Raw genomic sequence first — 19,532 nt, forward strand, 5'->3', positions numbered from 1 at the left:
CAAATCACAAATCATTTCCTTATTTCATATATGCATCAAATATATATCCATATCCACTCACATATGCATGGTGCATATATAGGTACGGATATATACATATATATCTTACATGTATTCTGATTTAGTAATTGGCTCTAAGACGACAATTGTATAATAGAATAACATCTAATCTTTCAGTACTCTGTAGTCTGACTTTACCCAATACCTTGGTTTCTAACTTTTCCATGGTCATATTCAAGGATATCTGATAAATGGGTACATTGGCACTTTAAGAAATACTCTAAAAATGGAAATTATAGTATTTTCCCCTTCAACCCAATCTATATCTGAATCAGAAGATAAGATAGTCTGAGTAGCAAATGCTGTTCTGCCTTCAGGGGGAAAAGTATGACTATTTTAGAGCTCTATAATTTTACTGATCAATTAGGAAAGTCAGGCCTAAGAAAAATTGTGAAGTAAGTAAAATTTATCTTTCACACCTTTTGATCTCCCTTTCTATTGCCCTTCTTCCTTGAATCCTGGGAACTAAGTGTCTTCAGGCTCCTTCTGGCTGCCAAAAGGTAATATCTCGATTATGCCTACTTTCTTGGGCTATGGGGCTTTTATCCCCAACCTCACTAAAACTCCAGTGGGGCAACTGATCTTAGATACTACTTACATGGAAAGCATCTACTGATGCTCAATTCATACTAAGGTAAAAATGAGTGGCACCCATTTAATTTATCAAACTTGGAATTTTTTCAGAAGTTTTTTAACCCAAAGAAATTGTTCTAAATTGATGGAATTAGTCAGAATTTCATTTCAACATAAAGATTTGAGAGAATTGCTGATATCTCTCCAAATGATAACATGTAGACCATCACTTACTTCATCTCTATTGACATGTGAGCCAAAGGTCTATCCAATCACAAATACCCACTAAGTGATTTCTCTCTTTGGAAAGTTGGGTTCCTACTTATTGTTTTGTTTGCAATCTTCTTCCTATTCCCCCCTACCAGGGGAGATCCTTTACCTGTCCTTCTACCCAGATCAAATTTCCATTGGCTTACATTTACTGAAGAATGAACAAAACTTAGCAGAATCCAAATGGGAGAGCTCTATTCTAAGGCTGATTTAAAGCCAGAGGTACAGGCTTGGTAGAGGGGAATGACCAGGAAGGGATATGGTTTACATGACAGAGTTGAGAAGTGAGGCCTTTTTTTCTGACTTTGTGTCTGTCCAATACCTTTGCCTTAAGTATTTGTTGGATCGATACCACCTTGGAAGGCATAAAGTCTCAAATGTGACATCTATGGAAATGACCCTATTCTTTAAAAATACCCACTTATAGTATGAACAGAGGCCTCATTCCTATGCCTAGTCAGGTGAAGTGGATCCCTCCTAGTCATACCCTCTTCACTAGAACTATGCCTCTGTCTATAAAACAGCTTTGGATCAGTGTTCTTACAGTTGAACTCTGCTACACTTTGGGAGGAGGGAAAGAGGGTGGAATTTCCACTCTTCAGTAATTGTAGAGTCATTACAAATGGATTTGATCCCAGGGTACTTGAAAGATCTCATTGCTGAGACTGTCAGTGATGTTTGAAATAGGAGAGGAGTCCCAGGTTTAGCAAAGGAAGGTAAGAATGGAGTCTATAAACTATTTTAAAGGAAATGGAGATCTCAAGGAATCAACATGCCATATTCATCAAGATTAAATCATAAACAAAGCTTATTTCTTATTTTGACAGGTTACTTAACTAGTAGAACAGATGAATGCTGTTTGCCTAAATTTTACCAAAGCATTTAACAAAGCCTTCATGCTCTCCTTGTGTAGAAGATAGATGTAAGGTAGTTCATCCATGTTTTTGAAACTGGTATTAAATGACTAAAATCAAAGAGTAGTAATGACTTGATGTCAACTTGGAAAGAAGTCTCTAAGAAGCTCCCCAGGGATCTGCAATTGGCCCTGTCCTGTTTAACATTTTAATCATTAACTTGAAGAACAGCATAGATGACATGCTTACTTAATTTGTAACTGGCATAAAACTAAGAAAGATGTTAGATGCTAGGATCCAAAAAGTTTTTGGCAGGCAACCATGGCAGGCAAATCTAATAAGATGAAATTTAATAATGATAAGTGTAAAGTTATTCACTTAGGCTCAAGAAATCAACTTCATGGCTACACGACGGGGGAGGAATGATTAGAGAGTAGTTTATCTGAAAAAAAAATCTGTAGGTTTAATGGACTATACACTTAATATGGGTCAACACTGTAACAAGGCAACAAAAAAAAATGAAAGCTTAAGCTGAATAAAGATAAGGTGATATTATGTCATACTCTGGCATGGCCAAATCCTATCAAGTTTTGAGTATAACATTTTAGGAGGGATGTTTAACCTGAAGTAGAAAAGAATAGGTGCAGCAAGAGGTATAGAACAAGTAATTTTGTTTCAGCTGACCCTAGAAAACAGAGGTAGGATTAATGACTAGAAATTACAAAGAGGAACCTGAAGTCAAGAAAACTCCTTAAATTTAAATCCAGCCCCACACACTTACTATGTGACCCTAGGCAAGTCACTTAACCCAATTTGCCTCATTTTCCTCATCTTGTAAAATGAGGGGGAGAAGGAAATGGCAAACCACTCCAGTGTCTTTGCCAAGTAAACCCCAAACGGGGTCACAAAGAGTTGGACATGACTGAAGCAACAATAAAAGTTACAAAGAGGAAGATTTGGATTTGCCATAAGGGGAAAAAAATTCCTTACAAAGACAGCTGTCCAAACAGAAAATAGACTAGCTTAGGAAATAATAGGTTATCCTGTACTTGAGGCAAACACCAGATAACCAGATAACTACCTATCCAATCTATTGTAGAAAGGATTCTTGGTCAGGTAGGAGTCTAACCATGGTCTCTTCTAAATCTGACAATCCGACTAAATGATTCATAGAATCATTTCCAATCCTAAATCTGTGATTTATGTTGGATTAGAATTTTGAAGGACTAGGATTCAGAGTAGTCAATGATCAGTTAAATACTACTAATAGCCTTACTAATTCAGAATTCATGATTATTTAGAAAGGGACTCAGCTGAAGTTTACTTTTGCTTAGCAAGTTTAGAGAGGCAAATAAGATTACATGAAAGAATGTTTAACCCAATCAGAAGAACAAATTCCTTCCAAGTACCTTAGCAATACCTATTTGCATACCAACAATTAGTGTTCTAATTACAAATGATTCCTCTCTTTATTAAAGCTGATTTGGCAGGACCTCTATTTGCCAACAGTATGTTATAGCCTAGTTCCATCATCATTAGATCTACCTGAAGGTAATAAAATTTAATTTCTTGTAAAATATTCTATCATTCAGATATCTCACTAATTCAGAGTGGCTGTCCAGGTCTGGATTGGTGAAGTTTATCAGCTAAGCATTTATATAGCAGCCCCTTGTCCTCCTTCATGACACAGGCTTCTCTCATGCACCATCCTATTACTGAAAGAGGGAAGGTTGGCAAGATAGCAGGAGTATGCAATTAAATAAATAGGAAACCCCCAGCTCTTCTCTTTCCTGTGGATGGATGGTGAGCAATAACACTGATGCCACTACAGGGCATGAGAGAATAGGTACAAGTTGTATTGACTCTAGAGCGTAACTAGAAAATGTGTTATTCGTGTTCCTTTGTGGTGGGTTGTTTTTTTTTTTCCCACAAGAGACACTTTAGGTCATGATAATACCTCTGGTTGAGAGACTTGGGTGACCCCTTTCACGTTTTGTTTTGTGTGTTATGCTCTGTATGCTCTTTCCAACAACTGATATCTTTCTGTCCTGATGAGGACTGAAGACATTCATGATAGTCTTACTTCCATTACATGAGTCATTTTAAGGTTCGCATTGCTATGAAGCATTCATTGTTTTGAACTAGATTTGAGATCATAAGACTTGATTCCAATTCAATCGACTTAGTTTTGAGGCAGCTAAAGGTTCAGTGGTGAAAGTGCTGGGCCTAAGGAAAAAAGAATTTCCAAGTTCAAATCCAGCCTAACACTTGCTAGTTTTAGGACCCTCAGCAAGTCATTTAACTTTAGTTTGTCTAAGTTTCTTCCACTGTAAAATGGAGGTGATAGCAGCACCTACTCACAGGGGTCATTGGGAAGATCAAATGAGATAATATCTGAAAGGGACTTAGTGTGCTGCTAGGCACATTGCTGGGGACTATGGAAATGGTTTGTTCCACATCCGCCATTTCCTAGTTCAGAAACTGTTACTGAGTGACTTTGAACAAGTAACAAATGTTAGGTATCAATACACAATACACTTCTGGATCTTAGTGTTTTGATCTGCAAAAATAAGGGATTGGATTCAATGATTTCTGGGGTCCCTTCTGGTTCTAGATTCCCATAACATAACAACCCTAACTAGGCAAAAAGATCATCAGAGATGGAAGGGAAAGCCCTCTCCAAAAATTAGTCAATGCCCGATCCATCACAATCAACAGCCAAGATGTGACTTCTAAATGCAGAGAATCACCTAAGTATGTTTGGTTTATACTCTTTCAAAAACACAGCACCTGACTTTTGCCTTGACAATAACCCCCAGTTAAAAGAAGAGTCCTGATTATTGTGGGTTTGTGCACATGTGGGTGCTTTGTAGGTGTCTAATAAATGTTTATGGATCAGTTGAGTGTGTTTGTGGGTAAATTGTCTAGAGTTGGAAATTGTATCCTCAATATTCAAGTCATGTCTCCCAATCAACTTTAGCGGTTTCATTTCTCCCTAAGCCTCAATACCAAACCATCTGGGAAATCTCTAGGGTGCCAATCCCTAGCTCTTGTACTACAGATGTTGGTGGGGGAAGAGGAGGACTGCAACCAGTTAATGAAAACACTGATTCATTGGCTTGCAAAACAGAAAACTAGTGAATGTGTTAGGCCTTGTCAATAATATTGGATAATTTAGGGGAGAAAAGTTTTATCTTTTTCCAAACCCTTGAGCCATGCAGTAGTGGCTCCTTCAAGGGGCTGAGCCAATGGATTCTACTATATAAAATTTAGAGACTTTGGAAGTGAATAGTGATACATGAATGGCAAAACTGTCAGAAGTAATAGGGCCTCAGAAGCTTAATTGTACTTGCCAGGAGCACATGCATGTGATGATGAATCTGATTGTCCAACTGTAGTGCCTAAGTGGATTTTGTGGGTTGTGGATAATGTGGAGGGGGGGAGGAGTCTTCAGTGTTATTCATCAATATCTCATTGGGTTGTTTGTGTTTGTGTTTGACTTGTTTGGTTTGGTTTTGTTGGAGTGCGAGCATGCATGCTTTTGCTGTTGTAATTGTGTCAAATAATTCTCTAACTTCCTTTGGAAAGCACTAATGAACAAGTGCAATTTCTCTTCTCTATTGTTGGGTTTTTTGTAAAGTTGCTCAAATGCTCTCAGGTATGGCGGCTCTGAATGGAGGACTTGGCGCCACGGGCTTGACGAATGGTACGGCTGGCACGATGGATGCCCTCACCCAGGCCTACTCAGGAATTCAGCAGTATGCTGCCGCTGCACTGCCCACGCTCTACAGCCAGAGCTTGTTACAACAGCAGAGCGCTGCCGGCAGCCAGAAAGAAGGTAGGATCTTCTCCCCACCATCCTGCTGGACCGCCAACGACCAGTATCTTATTAAAGTTGGTGATAATTTTGTTTTTGAAGAATTAGAAAAAAAAAACAACATTAAGCTAAACTGAACCAGTGATTAAAAGAAACAAAAATAAATCAGTTCTGTTTCATTTTGTACTTTTCACAGATACTTTGTAAAGAAAACTGATTGGCCTAACCATTTATTTTAACCTTTTCTTCTTTCCTGTTCAGTGTTATATTTCTTTTATCCTTTGATTTAATTTTGTCATCTATCCTTCAAGATGGATTTGCTGCCCATTGTGTGTTAATGTGCAATTAATCATTAGCTGCTGCTCTCAAAAAAAGATGCCAGGAATAAACAAAAAAAAACAGCCTGGACCACTTCTTTTTTCCCTAAATATGTAATTTCTTGTTGTTGGTAGGGGTGAATCCATAAACCATTGTGTGGGGGCTGCATTCTCACTTTCCCTAACTCTGTGATCTCCACATAACTCCTGTGATCCTCTAGCTGCTTGTTATTAGACATTAGTTTTCAGGTTAATGACAAGATTTGCTGTTAGGATTGAGTGGTTCTTTGTTTAATTGTGGGTCTTGTGGGGAAGCAAATAAGTGATTGATTGCCTTGCTTTCTCTGCCAATAAAGCAAAATAAACCTCAGGAAGTTAATGCTAAGAATAAATTAATACTAATTATGAAATGGTTAGTGAGCTAGTCCAAACAAGAGTAGCTTGTCTCTTTTTACTTTGGGGGGGGGGTTCTTTTGTCTTCACTTGATCTGCTAGTAGGCAGAAGGGAAATCTTTTTAAGCTTTCCCAAATGTATCCTAACTTCATTCTAACTCTGGCCTGCTTAGAATACAAGGGAAAAGCTAGAACATTCAAGTGTGGAAGCATAATTTTAGTTTTTTTGGGTTTTTTTAATCCCTTTTCCCCCTCTATTCCTCCACCTGCTTTAAATTTAAATCTAATTAAGCTGTATCTTTTGGTTTTAAAAGTGCTCTGTAGGAAGTAAAACAGGTTTGCATCCCCATAAACTTTTAAATTTTAAAGGGACACTGACAGTTTTAAAAGACACCTGTGTTTGAAAGAAAAAAAAATAAACCTTTGTGATCTGTGTTATCAGTAATGCTGTAGATTATTAAAAACAAAAGAAGTTTGAAAAATCTCATTTACTTTTCATCATTTCTGCTGTTTATTTACTTTTAGCCTTGACTGTTGTTATGGTTTTTTTGTAAATGCATAACTACTGAGCCAAATCCAATCCCTGAGTTTCTTAAAGGCATATAAAGAGACCCACTCTTCATGATTTAACACTACATTTCCAAACATAGAGAATTGATATATATTTATAGGTATGCCAAAACATCGTCATCATAGTGGTAGGAGCCATAAACTGTAAAGTTTTATGAAAATGTGGCATTATTATTTGTTTATTGTTGCTATTATTGATGGGCAGGTAGATATTCTGTTAGATATGTGTTCAATCAACTAGAAACAATAGACTCATTTTGCCCCATTATTATGGACAATATGTTCCATTTCCATTTATAGATGAGATGGAGAAACTATACTGTATATCATTGAAGCTTTAGATCATAAATATTCATATATCCACAAGGCAATCAGGAAATTTTTTCAAGAAAGTACTCTTCAGTTGGATTAATGCCAGTGTCCTGGGCCAAAGTTTTCAAAGCTCTTTTCAATGCCTAAAAGATCCTTCCCACATGACCCAGAGTACTGCAGGGGCTGATACCTCAGATGATAAACAGTCCATAAGGAATTATGATGCACCTACTGTGCGCTAGGCAATGTGCTAGGAGCTGAAGAATCAAATACAGTGAATGAAATAATCCTTACTCAGGTGAAAAAGAATTCAATATGCTGTCACCCCTTGATTATCTGTGTTTAGATTTGTATATTATCCTCTGCAAGTCTGTGGTCTTAGAGAATTTTTTTCTCTTTAGATTTTTTTTTTTGTCTCAAGCTGCCCTTTTACATGTTTCTTATTCCCACCTTTCCTCTACCCAGGCAATATGTACTAAAGAGATTTAAACTGGCTTTAATTTTAGTCTCTGTAAAACATAATTAAGATAATTAATCTAGTAGTGTAGGGGGAGGGGGGGTCACAATGTATTCCAGAACAAGTTAAAAATACTTTTATGTTTTACATACTACAGCTCCACTCCTTTGGAGAAATAAATTGAGAGTTGACTAAATCTGTTTTCATCATGTTCCCCAGATAAGGTTTCTCCCTGAGGGAAAAGATCCAATTTTGCAATATGAATAAAGTGGATTTAATTTTTTTCCCATTTAAATTAAGAGGATCACAGTATCACCTGAATTCACTGGCATGGACAAACCTTTCCTTTACTTTGTCAGTAAGCCCAAATTCTAGAACTAGAATTTCTTCCTCTGAAGCCCATTTCTGTCTCCTGTAGGTGTTCCCAATGTCACAAATGGAGCTCCTCTCCACTTCAGTGGTGTCTTGTTGTAATGGCAGTTATCCCCTCAGAAAGGGGAGAATAGTGTATAAATGAACTGAACAAAACCCTCCAGGAAGAAGTCAGAAGGAATCTGTGGGCATTATTCTCAGATGATATTTGATTACATGGATTTCATCAAAATGTGGCCTTAAGTAGCAGTTTCTTACAACACAAAAGCCGCCGCCATTCACCCATCACCTGTCATCCAAAATAATCAAGACCACACCATTCCAAAAAAAAAGTGACCAGATACTCTTGGAACATACATCTTAAGATGGATTGGGAAAGAAATGGCGGGAGGGAGAGGAGACAATGGACATATCCAAATAGTTACTATAAAAATATTGCTTTTGCCTGACTTTAGCTACATAATTAACAGTATCACTACCATGGCTCTTTGTCCTGGCTTGGTGGTACCATTTTAGAAACCAAAAGATCTCTGAACTTCCTTGATCTGCATCTCTTTGTGAGTGCAATCCTGGACTCCTGCTTTATGTAACAAGCTTCTCCACATCTTCATCTTCTATTTGAGGATACACTGTTGTTTCTCTTTCCCTGTTTACAAGGCCAAATGAAATAGGAGGGTGACCAGTAATCCAGGAGATTAAGTCAACATCAATAACTAATATGGATAATTTCCAATCCTCTTCCTCAGCCTTCATTATTGTCAAGGGATGGAGGATATACAAATATGGGCACCTTAGAAATACATATTAAATTTACTTGTTGCATCTTAATTTCCAATGTTTACGGAACATTTGCCAGTCAGCCTTTGCAGAGATGCTCATATGGTGCCTACCTAGAGATTAGTAGAACCAAACTATGTTTTGGTCATAAAGGAATACATCAAGTCTTATTTTGAGGAGATTGTATGAGGAGGATTCCTAGATGTCAACTTACGCTTCTTCTTAACCTATCTTCTGATGTTTACATATTCTGAAGCATTTCTCTAGTATGTTTCAAAAACTTTTCAGGCAGAGCCATCACCTCTCTTCCCTAGTACATTAAAATTGTATTCTATATCTGGGTTCCAGGAGAAGAGAGATGCTTCACAATTTAAACTGGGCATTACTGACCCTCATGTGTGTATGTGGGCCCCTTATTTAGAGTGGCCAATAAATCTGGGTTGGTATGATTTATGTTGTGTTTGCTCTATGTACATGTTGCAAAGGCTTCCCTATTCCTCTCCAGTAATTCCCCAAACATGCTTTTCCATTGTTTTATTTTTACACCCATTCTCACATTCCCAAGTTTAGTGTTTTAAAAAATAATGAGTAGATAAAATATTATTTCCCCTTTTTAGAGGAAAAATATTTTATTTTATTTTTTAATCAAACATAAATTTGGGGCCTAAACCATATGACAGTGTCCCTTTAAAATATAGGTCACTGCCCCTCCACTGATATTTCTAGGGGAAAGTGTGGAAAAGCATGATCTTAACTATGAAGTTCTACTTTTTAATGTTTGAATTTTCCACACTCATGTCTGTTGAATTGGTGAGGAGGTAGCCAAGTCATCAAAGGGAAATGTGTCCATAGAAGTAAATACTTAAATGAGGCTGAAATATTTCAACCTTCTAGTTTCAGGTATTTGTATCATAAATTTTCCCTTAGTGGATAAGAAAGTCCCATTCATTAGAAAGATTTTTTTAATTTTCATTTTTCCTTATTTATTTATTTACTTATTTTTGTGGGAAGAACCTTGGTTTGATTTTTTTTCCTCACATCTTGCCAGGTGGTTTTCTCCATTTCATTTTTACAAAGTTCTTTTTACCCCCATTTTATTTTTTTCTCTCCAACCCATACACCTTCCCTTCCTTCTCCTTTCCCCTCCCCCTGTCTAGGGAAAACATTGCAGCCCCTCCCCTCAGGCTGTGAGAGGGGCAGGCAGTCCTGGTTCCTCTCATGTGAACGCCAGTTGAGGCTCCATGAACCTGCTGCAGAAGGTACTCTACCAGTACTGCTCTCTCCTCTCCCCCTAGACACCAAGCACATCACAGAGACATCCCCAATCTCCATTATCCATTCAGTCTGGGGTACAGCAGGGTTGGATCCTCCAGAGCTATCTAAGGGTGGGAGAGTCACACTTTTTATCAACTATTTACCTGTTAGTGTCCTTGGATCAAAAAGTTCTTTTTCCGTTTATAGACTAGAAAATATTTACCTTCCATGAGATATTTTAATTCCTTTTTCTTTATTTCTTTTTCTAACCTCTAGATTGACCTGGTAGAGGTGGGTGGAGAGTGAAGTAGTCAATATGAAGAAAGACTTGGGAGAACTTGTCCTTCCAACTGATTTTAGTTAAGCAGCTTTCCTCAGTATGCCCCTTATTTCCTGAAGTGCAGTTATCTTCTGAAAGTGAAGGCCAGTTGGATTTGCTCATTATCTCACTGGCTCCTGCAGTTAGAAACCCCAATTCCACAGTCAGAGAAGATGGATTGGCCCTGGTCTCCAGTACTAAAACTTTCATCCCAGCCCTAAGAATTTGGTGTTGTCCCTTTTGGGCCTCTCATCACTGCCAAATCATTTTAATAAAGATAATGGCTTGACTAAGTATCATGATGTTTGGTAAATCACAGCTAGCCAGAAGGTTATATAAAATGGTTTGGGAATTTATGAACTTAGGTAAGCAGTATTATTAGCATTACAACTGTTATTCTAAATCAATGGGATTCTTTTAGAGTTCAGGAAAGCTCTATAAAATAGCAAACCACCAAATGTAACAGTACCTGGGTTCTCTCCTCTTATCTTCATCATGAGAAGATATGAATTTATGTAAAGAGAGAAAAGCAAATGTGACCCAAGAAAGAAATAGAGCCTGTTCTTAGCCAGCTGCTTTCTGGATCATAATTGCACTTTAAGAAATCGAGATGATGAGATACCACTTTTTTTAACACCTAAAGGAACTAGGCATCAAGAAGATCTGGAGAAGAATTGCTTTTCTAAGACAGCTACATTTTAACAGTGACATTTTGTCCATCTGCTTTATTTTCTTTTAGTATCATAGAAAACCAAATGCTTAGCCCATCAGATCTTAATGCATCATTGAAAAGAGGCATGCCAAGCTAGGTAAAATAGATCTCTCACTCTGCTTTTTCTTTCTTCTCAGGTCCAGAAGGGGCAAACCTTTTTATTTATCACCTTCCACAGGAGTTTGGAGACCAGGACATTCTACAAATGTTCATGCCTTTTGGAAATGTTATCTCTGCTAAAGTCTTCATTGACAAACAGACCAATCTGAGCAAGTGCTTTGGTATGTAGAAGAAATCGAGCAAGATTACTACAATTTCTCCCTAAGAGAGGCTAGGGGAAAGGATGATATTAAAAAACAGAATAGTCTTCTCTGACTTGTGGATATTTCCCCATTTTCCACATGTATAAAGGCATGGTAGAAAGACCATACTTCTTGGGGTTCAATTTCAAATTCTGCTGCCATCAAGTTCCTTGACCTTGGGCAAATTAGTAAAACTCTGAGCCCTAAACCTGTAAAATGATGCAGTTTAACCACATGATGTGCGACATTCATACCCATTCTAGTTTTTTATAAGTCTCTCCATGAACAAAGCAGTTCAGTAGAATATTGATAGAACTACTACAAATTTAACAACTAGATGTGGCAAACAAATGCAACCAATTCTGCCTTGAGTCCTGCCTCTGGCAATTATTACAAGCTGCATGATAGTGGAAAAATTAAACTCTCTGAGCCCCAGAATCCTTGCCTCTGAAATGGGAATAATAATACTTGGATGTTCTGCAAGTTGCTATCAGGAAAACACGTTGTAAACATCAAAGTGTAAGCAGATTCCGTTTAGTGTATTATCATTCTTCGTTATTAAAAAATATCTAATATCCTCATTTGGCAACAATAACTATACTTTAAGACTCCACGGAATTAACTCAACATAATATCTTACCAAAACACCCAATGAGTAATTTTAATGGCTCTCATTTCTGCACTTTGACATTTAGGACATGTTTTCCTCAGAATAACTTGTGGTCCATTAGACCATACTGTTTCTTGGATTAATGGAATGGTTTGTAATCTACACTGATATAGACTAGCACCACAGATATTTTAACACTGACCGATTAATGGAGACCTAATATTATCCAGGTATTCTGATTATAGGTGCTTGATATTATTAAATCCAGATTACTGAATTTAGACTAGGAAGACTTGAGTTCTAATCTAACAGCTGCCATTTAACTAGCCATGTGACCAGTGACAAGTCACTTACTGAATAAATAGAAAAGACTTTATTAAGTGCTTACCATGTGCAAAGGAGAAGAGGGAAAGGGAACACTCATTTCTTGAGCACCTACTGCCCTATCGGCATTGTGCTCAGAGCTTTACAAATATTGGGAACAGAACACATAGAGATTTCAGCTGCAAGCCAGATGGAGAGATCCCATCATCCTGGAACTTCCTGAGCCCCTATTTTTCCCGTCTTTAAAAGAAGTATACTTACACTATCTAATTCATAGGAAAATGCTTTATCAACTCTAAAGTCCTATAGAAATGTAAGTTATTCTTACAAAGTACTTTTTAAACCAGAGATTCAGTCATAATACAGACCAAGTCATGCCTTGTCCCCTGTTCACAGTCATGTAGAGTAACCGAATCTCACAAAATATCAGTTAAAAATCATGGAAAGGAAAATAGTTTTAAAAAGTTGGGATAGGACCTACCCTGTGTATTAGAATGTTAATACAGAAAGACAATATTTAAGTCTATGCTTTGGGGGAGTATAGGAATGGAGAATGGAGGTGATGGATCCTTTTAGCCCAAGTGAATTAATGCTGTCTCAAAAGGTTAGGGAGAAGGCTTGAAGAAATGCCAGCTGATGAGCCAGTGCTCATGAGAATAGACTTCTCCCCTGATGGAATCACATCCCCTTCCCATCTGTGACTGGACAGGGCTCTGACTTGAGCACATCCAGCTTTGCAGACCCAACTAAGGGCCAGTGGCATGCTGTAGGGTCTAGAAAACTGACTTAAGCATTAGCAGACTTAAGCTGTGGTCTTGTTTCTGACAACACAGGGCTCAGGGCAACCTGTTCCATTACTTTGCCTGGTTTTCTCCCTCAAAAAAAATGGGGAAAAAATGTGTATACACCAGACAATGGCAATAATGGTGGGTTGAGGTAAGTGGAGGTGGGGCTACCTCTGCCTGCCTGGCACCTTCATAGAGACAGCATGGTTATTGTTGGTGTTACTGACTTCTGTAAGGAAATATACTTTTTGAATATTAAAAGAGGAATCTCAAAGCTGCAAAAAAAAAAGGCATTCTTCCACCTGGGAGTAATATTTTTACTTAGCAAAATCTAATCTATTGTGAAAGAAATATTTTTAAACAAATGAAATGACTTGATCATGCAAGATATCATTGCAAATTGTCAGTAGCTGATATCCAGAAGCATAAAACAGTTTTGATACTTGCCATGAAGAGTAATAAGTACAGATAAAGAGAGGAACATATAGAATTGTATGAAATAGAGGGTAAAACCAGAGGGGATTCTCAAGGAGCAAAGGAATACCTTATTATTTTCCTGAACTGGTAATGGGCACCAGTCTAAAGAAATGGCTTTAGCTTCTGAGATGCCATCATTGGTCCACCTCCCTAATATCCATGCTGTCATCTAAGAAGGCCTGAGATTTCTAGGGTGATGGATGTTAGATATATCCAGGTATTTAAAGCCACTATTTTTATTCTGTTGGAGAAGCTATCAGCATGGGCCCATTACACTACTGTCACTCCTTTGGCAAATGGACCAACCCTCTTGGAATTTAAGAATAACAGAAGTCAGAATGTAACATGGGATGTGTGAGATGCATAAAGCCAAGCCTCTAAGGTGGCTAAACAATGCCCTGCAAGAAATCATAAGCCACATACTGGCTCCAATAGTTGCTGGAGGGCATCAGATATTGGACATGGATTTATTGTGCTTTTAGAAATAGTCTGCCACCTTCCAGAGAGTTGTGCAGAATCATCAAATATTTCCTTCCTTTTCCATCCCTATCACTGTCCTTGTGATCATGCATTTTACAGCTGTTGTCTGTATAAAGGGTTGTGTTTTCAAACTAGATTTGTTGGATAAATAGAAACTCTGAGGGGGATCTGGTTTCATATCACACCCTCAACATAGCCCTTGGTCCTTAGCAGGTGAATATGGCTTGTGGAAGCAAATGAAAACAAATGTTTCACCTTCCTACTTATACTTGAGTTAAGGGCCCCACTCAGAGAGGCTTCCTCTGGTCCCATGCTCTTGACATCTTGCCAGGCTAACGTGATCAAAGGCAAAAAGAAGGGAAAGGAGGAGAGATTCATGGGAAGCTGGAGATAAAGCGAATCAGTTGGTTCAGAGGAACCATTGGAATTTTGGCTATTGGGTGATGGAGCATGTTCAAATCCCAACTCCATCCCCCTCTTTGTGACCTGAGGGAAGCCAACCTATACTGGCCTTAATTCCCCCTGTAGATAAGGGGAGAAAAGGAGAGAATAAACATTTCTAGGGAAGGCATCATACTGTTCTCTCATTTGACTCTGTCACCAACCCTGTGAAGTGTAGATGCTCTTAGTATCCCCATTTTACAGCTGAGGAAACTGAAGCAGATAGCTGTTAAGGATTGCCCAGAACTACACAACTCTAACGGATCTGAGGCTCAGTTTGAACTCAGGTCCTCTAGACACGAGACCCAGTGCTCTATCCACTGTGCAATCAGCCATGCTTTTCTTCATTTATTTTTTAATTAAGTTTATTTAATTAGTTCATTTAGAATATTTTTCCATTCATGTTCTTTCCCTCCCCTCCACCTCCACCCCCCCACCATAGCCAACACGCGATTCCACTGGATCTTACATGTGTCCTTCATCAGGACCTATTTCCATATTATTGATATTTGCATTAGGGTGATCATTTAGAGTCTACATCCCTAATCATATCCCCCTCGACCCATGTGATCAAGGAGTTGTTTTTCTTCTGTGTTTCTGCTCCCACAGTTCTTTCTCATCAGAATTGTCCTGGATAATAGCACAGAAATGATTTTCTGTATGATGTTAACTTGAGTTATTTCTATACCCAAATAACAAAGACTCTAGCAGATATTCCAACAAACTATCAATTGAGATCCACTTCCCAAAACACTGTTTCTTTACAGAATTTCTCATACTTTTAATTTGAGATCTCTCTTCAATAACCACCTCATCCACTTTTTTAAAAAATTAATCTTAGCAAGTCGCTGGATTGCCTTTTAGGGAGATAAAGCACACAAACCAGTTTGCCACAATTCAGTTGGAAGGAGAGGAAACTGAATTCAGACAGCTGGTTTTAGGATATGCTTTTGTCATTGCTGACATTGTATTTTGGTTGGGAGAGAAGATAGGTCTTGCTAAAGAATGAACTCGATTTGATTTTAAACCAATTATTTCAGTGTCATCTGGATAGCCAATGTAAAAGCTGTGGCTAAGGAGAACAACGTGCAGTTATGTCTTGCTGTACTCTTTACCAACTGTGATAGCAAAACAGTAACAATCCCATGAAGCACCATCTATTCTAACCTGTGTTTTCTTGTTCTCTCTCTTCTCCTCGCCTTCTCATTCCCCCCATTCCCTACCCTTTTCTTGTATTTTCCAGGTTTTGTTAGCTATGACAATCCTGTCTCTGCACAAGCTGCTATCCAAGCTATGAATGGCTTTCAGATTGGCATGAAACGCTTGAAGGTCCAGCTGAAGCGTTCCAAAAATGACAGCAAACCTTACTGATCTTAACCCCAGAAGCTCACTGCTCTTATTTTAGCTTTCTTAGGGTAAGTCCCATGAGCCAGCCTGTTCTCCACAGGGAAGGCAAAGGAGGACCACATTGCCAACTTTCACCAAGAGAGACAGTTATTTTTACATTAACGCCTCCATTCCCCCTCCCACCCACCCAACTCGCCATTATTAAAACTTGGGCTACTTCTTTCCTACTGAGTAAATTCCTCCAGTTGTGCTACTGTATTCTCTTTTGTTTTGCGACTTTAATTGTTTTTTTTTAATTGTTTATTTTTTAAAAGAAAAAACACACAAAAAATAAATGACATCTTGAAAAGTTAGATGAACAAACTCTAATGTGCAATTGAACTCTGAAACCACTGGTGCCCTTGAAAGCACTGGCTAGGGTGTTCATGGCTGTCTGCCTGGACCTTAGAAAGAGCACCAGCAGTTTAGAGTTTAACATGGTGGCCTAGAGTGAGAGCAAAGCCAAAAGAAGCACTTATTCAAAATTAAGCAAACAAAAAACAGTCTTTCCACTACATGAGTTCATTCTAGTTAAGGATTTCATTTTAGGGTTCAAAGAACATAAGGTTTATCGGTCAAAATATTACACTGGTTGTCTTTATTTTACCATTGTTTTTATTTTAGTTTTTAGAAAGGATTAATGTAAAAAAGATTTAGAGATCTGTTTCTTAAAGCTACAGGGTTTAAAAAAATAAAATAAAAATGAGTGAAAATACTTGATGTTTCTTGACAGATAAATTTAATAATAATAAATACATAAATAAATACATAAATAAATAAAAAAGAAAGCCACAGGCCTGTAAATTTTATTTGTAAAAAAAGCATTTCTATTTTTATACAAAATTTTTACTGCCTCAGAAATAATGGAAGTTATTTATTGCCTATTGTTAACTTATTGGATACCTAAAGAGCAGTTCTCTGTGCTAGCTAGATCCTTTTGAAGTAGTCTCTAGAGTACTCGTGCCAGGAATGGGCTTTTTTTCACCGTTGAACCCTAGACCTAAAAGTTCATGCTTTATCCTCTTGTTGTTTGTATGTCTGGTTATTTTATTTGTAGTTTCCATTATCTAGTTTAAAGTTCAGCTGTCTGACTTTCCCCTTATGTTACATTCGTTGACACTGGTTCCTTTCCCCCTTCCCCTACACCCCCAAACATCTGAATCCATCCCCCTTCTCACTCTCTCTGGATGGATTCTCTTGGGGTTTCATTGTGCTGTGGATAAAGATTGTAAGAAATGCAAATTATGTGAATGGCTCCTAGACTCCCTAATGAGTTAAGATTTGCATTAGTTTTCTCCTGCACCCATAAAAGTGATTTTGTTTCTGCTGCATAGATTTCTGTGTAACTTTTTACTCTTCCTTGTTTTTTCCCTAGACATCTTCATGCCCGTTAGTTCATCGTTTGCCTAGCATGTCCCTGTGGCGTCTCAAAAAAAAAAAGTTTCATCGTCCCGTCATTGTTTCTGATGTCTTTCTGACCTCACATCATATTTGGTTCTCCTACTGACCTTTGAAATTTGCATGTGACCTCATCTAGCTATGAATTCTGGGAAGTCAATGTGAAAAAACATTGCTGCATTCATGCAAGACTGAAATTTATTATTAGACAAATTAATTCTAGAAGAAAAAAAACCTGTGGCAAAATGTTTCTTTCTTTTTTAATTTTCTTTTCTTTTCTTAAAAAAAAAAACACAGACTTGAAAGTATTATACAGGGATTGGCATTCTTCCCGGTCACTGGTAACAATAGCAATATGTGTCCAGGGACACAGAATGTTGGTTTCTAACAGACTACTTCCAAAAACAGTTTGAGAAAAAAAAAACTGTCTGATTTTAAGTCTCTAGAGGTCTGTAATCGTTTTTACATTTTTCAGGCAGTGTAAAGTTTTTTGATAAGGCCATTTTAGGTGGCTCTCTTTCTCATTAAGATATATATATATAGAACCACTTTTTTGTAGATTAGTATAAGAAAATATTTACCCTGTTTTGGGGCAAATGCTACCTATTTGTGTCACCTTTTGCTGAACTGACTCACAGTTAGACAATCCATGGTTTAATGCACATGAAATTACCTATATTTTATACTGTTCCAATGTACAGGAGAAAGGTTACTGTAAACTGTGTTACGTTGGTGCTTCTGTGAATTAAGTTGTGGTTTCATCATGAGTCTTATGGTCTTAAGTGTTCTATGTTGATAAGATAAGTTTAAAAATTTGGTTTACTTGAACAAAACAAAAAAGAGTTTCAAAAAAATTGTTTGCTTAAAAAAAATTTCATGTGAGGAAAAAAAAAATATTCCAGAATAAGTTTTGTGTTGGCTTGTGAAGCATTGATGTCATTTTTTTATTGTGGACAATTTAGGTGTATTTGTGTTCAGCAAAATGTGATCTGTTTTTTTTTCTTTTAAAGAAAAAAAAAACAGTGAAAATATATAGTGCCAAATTCCAAAGGTACTTCCTTCCTAGAGCTTCAGTGTGTTTCTTGTGAGAAGTAATTTGATAACATGGGTATTTTATTATGTGTTTTGTATAAATCCCTAATATTTAAAAAAAAAAAGAGGTTAAAAAGTTTGTTAACTTGCTATCCTGTGGTCTTGTTGCCTGAAATTGTTATTGTTTGTTATTTCTCTTTGATGTTTTTTGTAAGACATTGTATAAGTGCCCATGTCTCACTTTTTTAACCACTCTGCACATCAATGCTGTGAAGGCAAACCTCACAATGTATTTTCTTCATACTATTATGGAAACCTCTAAGGTGAGAAAGTTTTGAACTTTTAACCCTTTCTACCCAGAGCTGTCTGGAATGTTGGTACCTTTGATACATCCACCATTTTATTGTTGGGTTTCTTTAGGGGTGTTTCTGTTGGGTCATTTCCTCCTCCTGCTATTTACCCCCTCCCCCATATACGTATCTTTTTTTTTTTTGGTGGGAATTTTGATTTGATTTTTTTTCCAGTTTCTGTTTCTTTGTTTGTTTTTTAAAACATGGTTGAAATCTACGAGAAGGAAAAAAAATCCACAGGGCAGATCTGAAGGGTTAAACCAATAGAATTTTACCACTCTCCAAAATTGTACCCCCCCCCCTTACATTTTTTCCTTTGATTTTTAAGGACTTTTTTTTTTCAACTCTTCTCAGAGAGCTCTAAATGTGCTGCTGTAACTTGCTATTCAGTATTAAGTAACAACAGTTTCTTACTGATTCTTCCTCTCCTTGTCCCATTCCCTCAAGAAAATGGTGAATTTTAGCACCTAATGATTTAATTTTTTCTTTCCAATTTGCTTTTGAAATCAAGTGTGGTGGTGCATTCTGGCCGAGAACTTTTTAATGTGCACTGCAATTTAAACTACTTTTTAAACAAATATTTCCTGGATAACGTTTACAATCGGCCATTGTGCTGGGGATTGTCTGAGCCCTCTGGGTATGGCCTCTATGTGCAGAGTACCCAGAATCTGAAACTGGTAGCCCTTTCACTGCCTTCCTAATGTTAGCTTGTTGGACTAAGTGCATCTGAGGAGACTGTATGTACAAGCAGAACTCACTTCTCATTACTGACACACACAGAAAAAAAAATTGCCAACCAAATACCCATCAGCATTAATTACCTGCTGCCGTTTTTTCTAAAGTGCCATATTTCTTTTTATACAATCAAACACAAACAAATCATATGGTCT

General features: G+C 37.5%; 1 protein-coding gene and 1 long non-coding RNA gene across 44 annotated transcripts in view; one reads left to right on the forward strand and one right to left on the reverse strand.

The window, feature by feature from the left end:
• CELF2 (CUGBP Elav-like family member 2) overlaps nucleotides 1-19,532 on the forward strand; it is a 969,858-nt gene that overhangs the window by 945,509 nt on the left and 4,817 nt on the right. For 14 of the 41 annotated variants that reach the window (XM_056800816.1, XM_056800818.1, XM_056800805.1 and 11 more), the window contains 4 exons: nucleotides 5,398-5,595; nucleotides 11,195-11,338; nucleotides 15,720-15,891; nucleotides 17,238-19,532. The exon at nucleotides 17,238-19,532 is cut by the window's right edge and continues 4,817 nt beyond it. In XM_056800816.1, coding sequence (XP_056656794.1) covers nucleotides 5,398-5,595; nucleotides 11,195-11,338; nucleotides 15,720-15,847 — 470 coding nt within the window. In that variant the 3' untranslated portion in view covers nucleotides 15,848-15,891; nucleotides 17,238-19,532. Of the gene's footprint in view, nucleotides 1-5,397; nucleotides 5,596-5,835; nucleotides 6,772-11,194; nucleotides 11,339-15,719 lie in introns of those variants that run through there. The other 27 variants (XM_056800807.1, XM_056800795.1, XM_056800794.1 and 24 more) reach the window with 5 other exon arrangements.
• LOC103093069 (uncharacterized) overlaps nucleotides 1-19,532 on the reverse strand; it is a 111,144-nt gene that overhangs the window by 30,780 nt on the left and 60,832 nt on the right. The window lies entirely within an intron of this gene.

Source organism: Monodelphis domestica, chromosome 5 (genome assembly GCF_027887165.1).
Source record: "Monodelphis domestica isolate mMonDom1 chromosome 5, mMonDom1.pri, whole genome shotgun sequence".
Taxonomy (NCBI): domain Eukaryota; kingdom Metazoa; phylum Chordata; class Mammalia; order Didelphimorphia; family Didelphidae; genus Monodelphis; species Monodelphis domestica.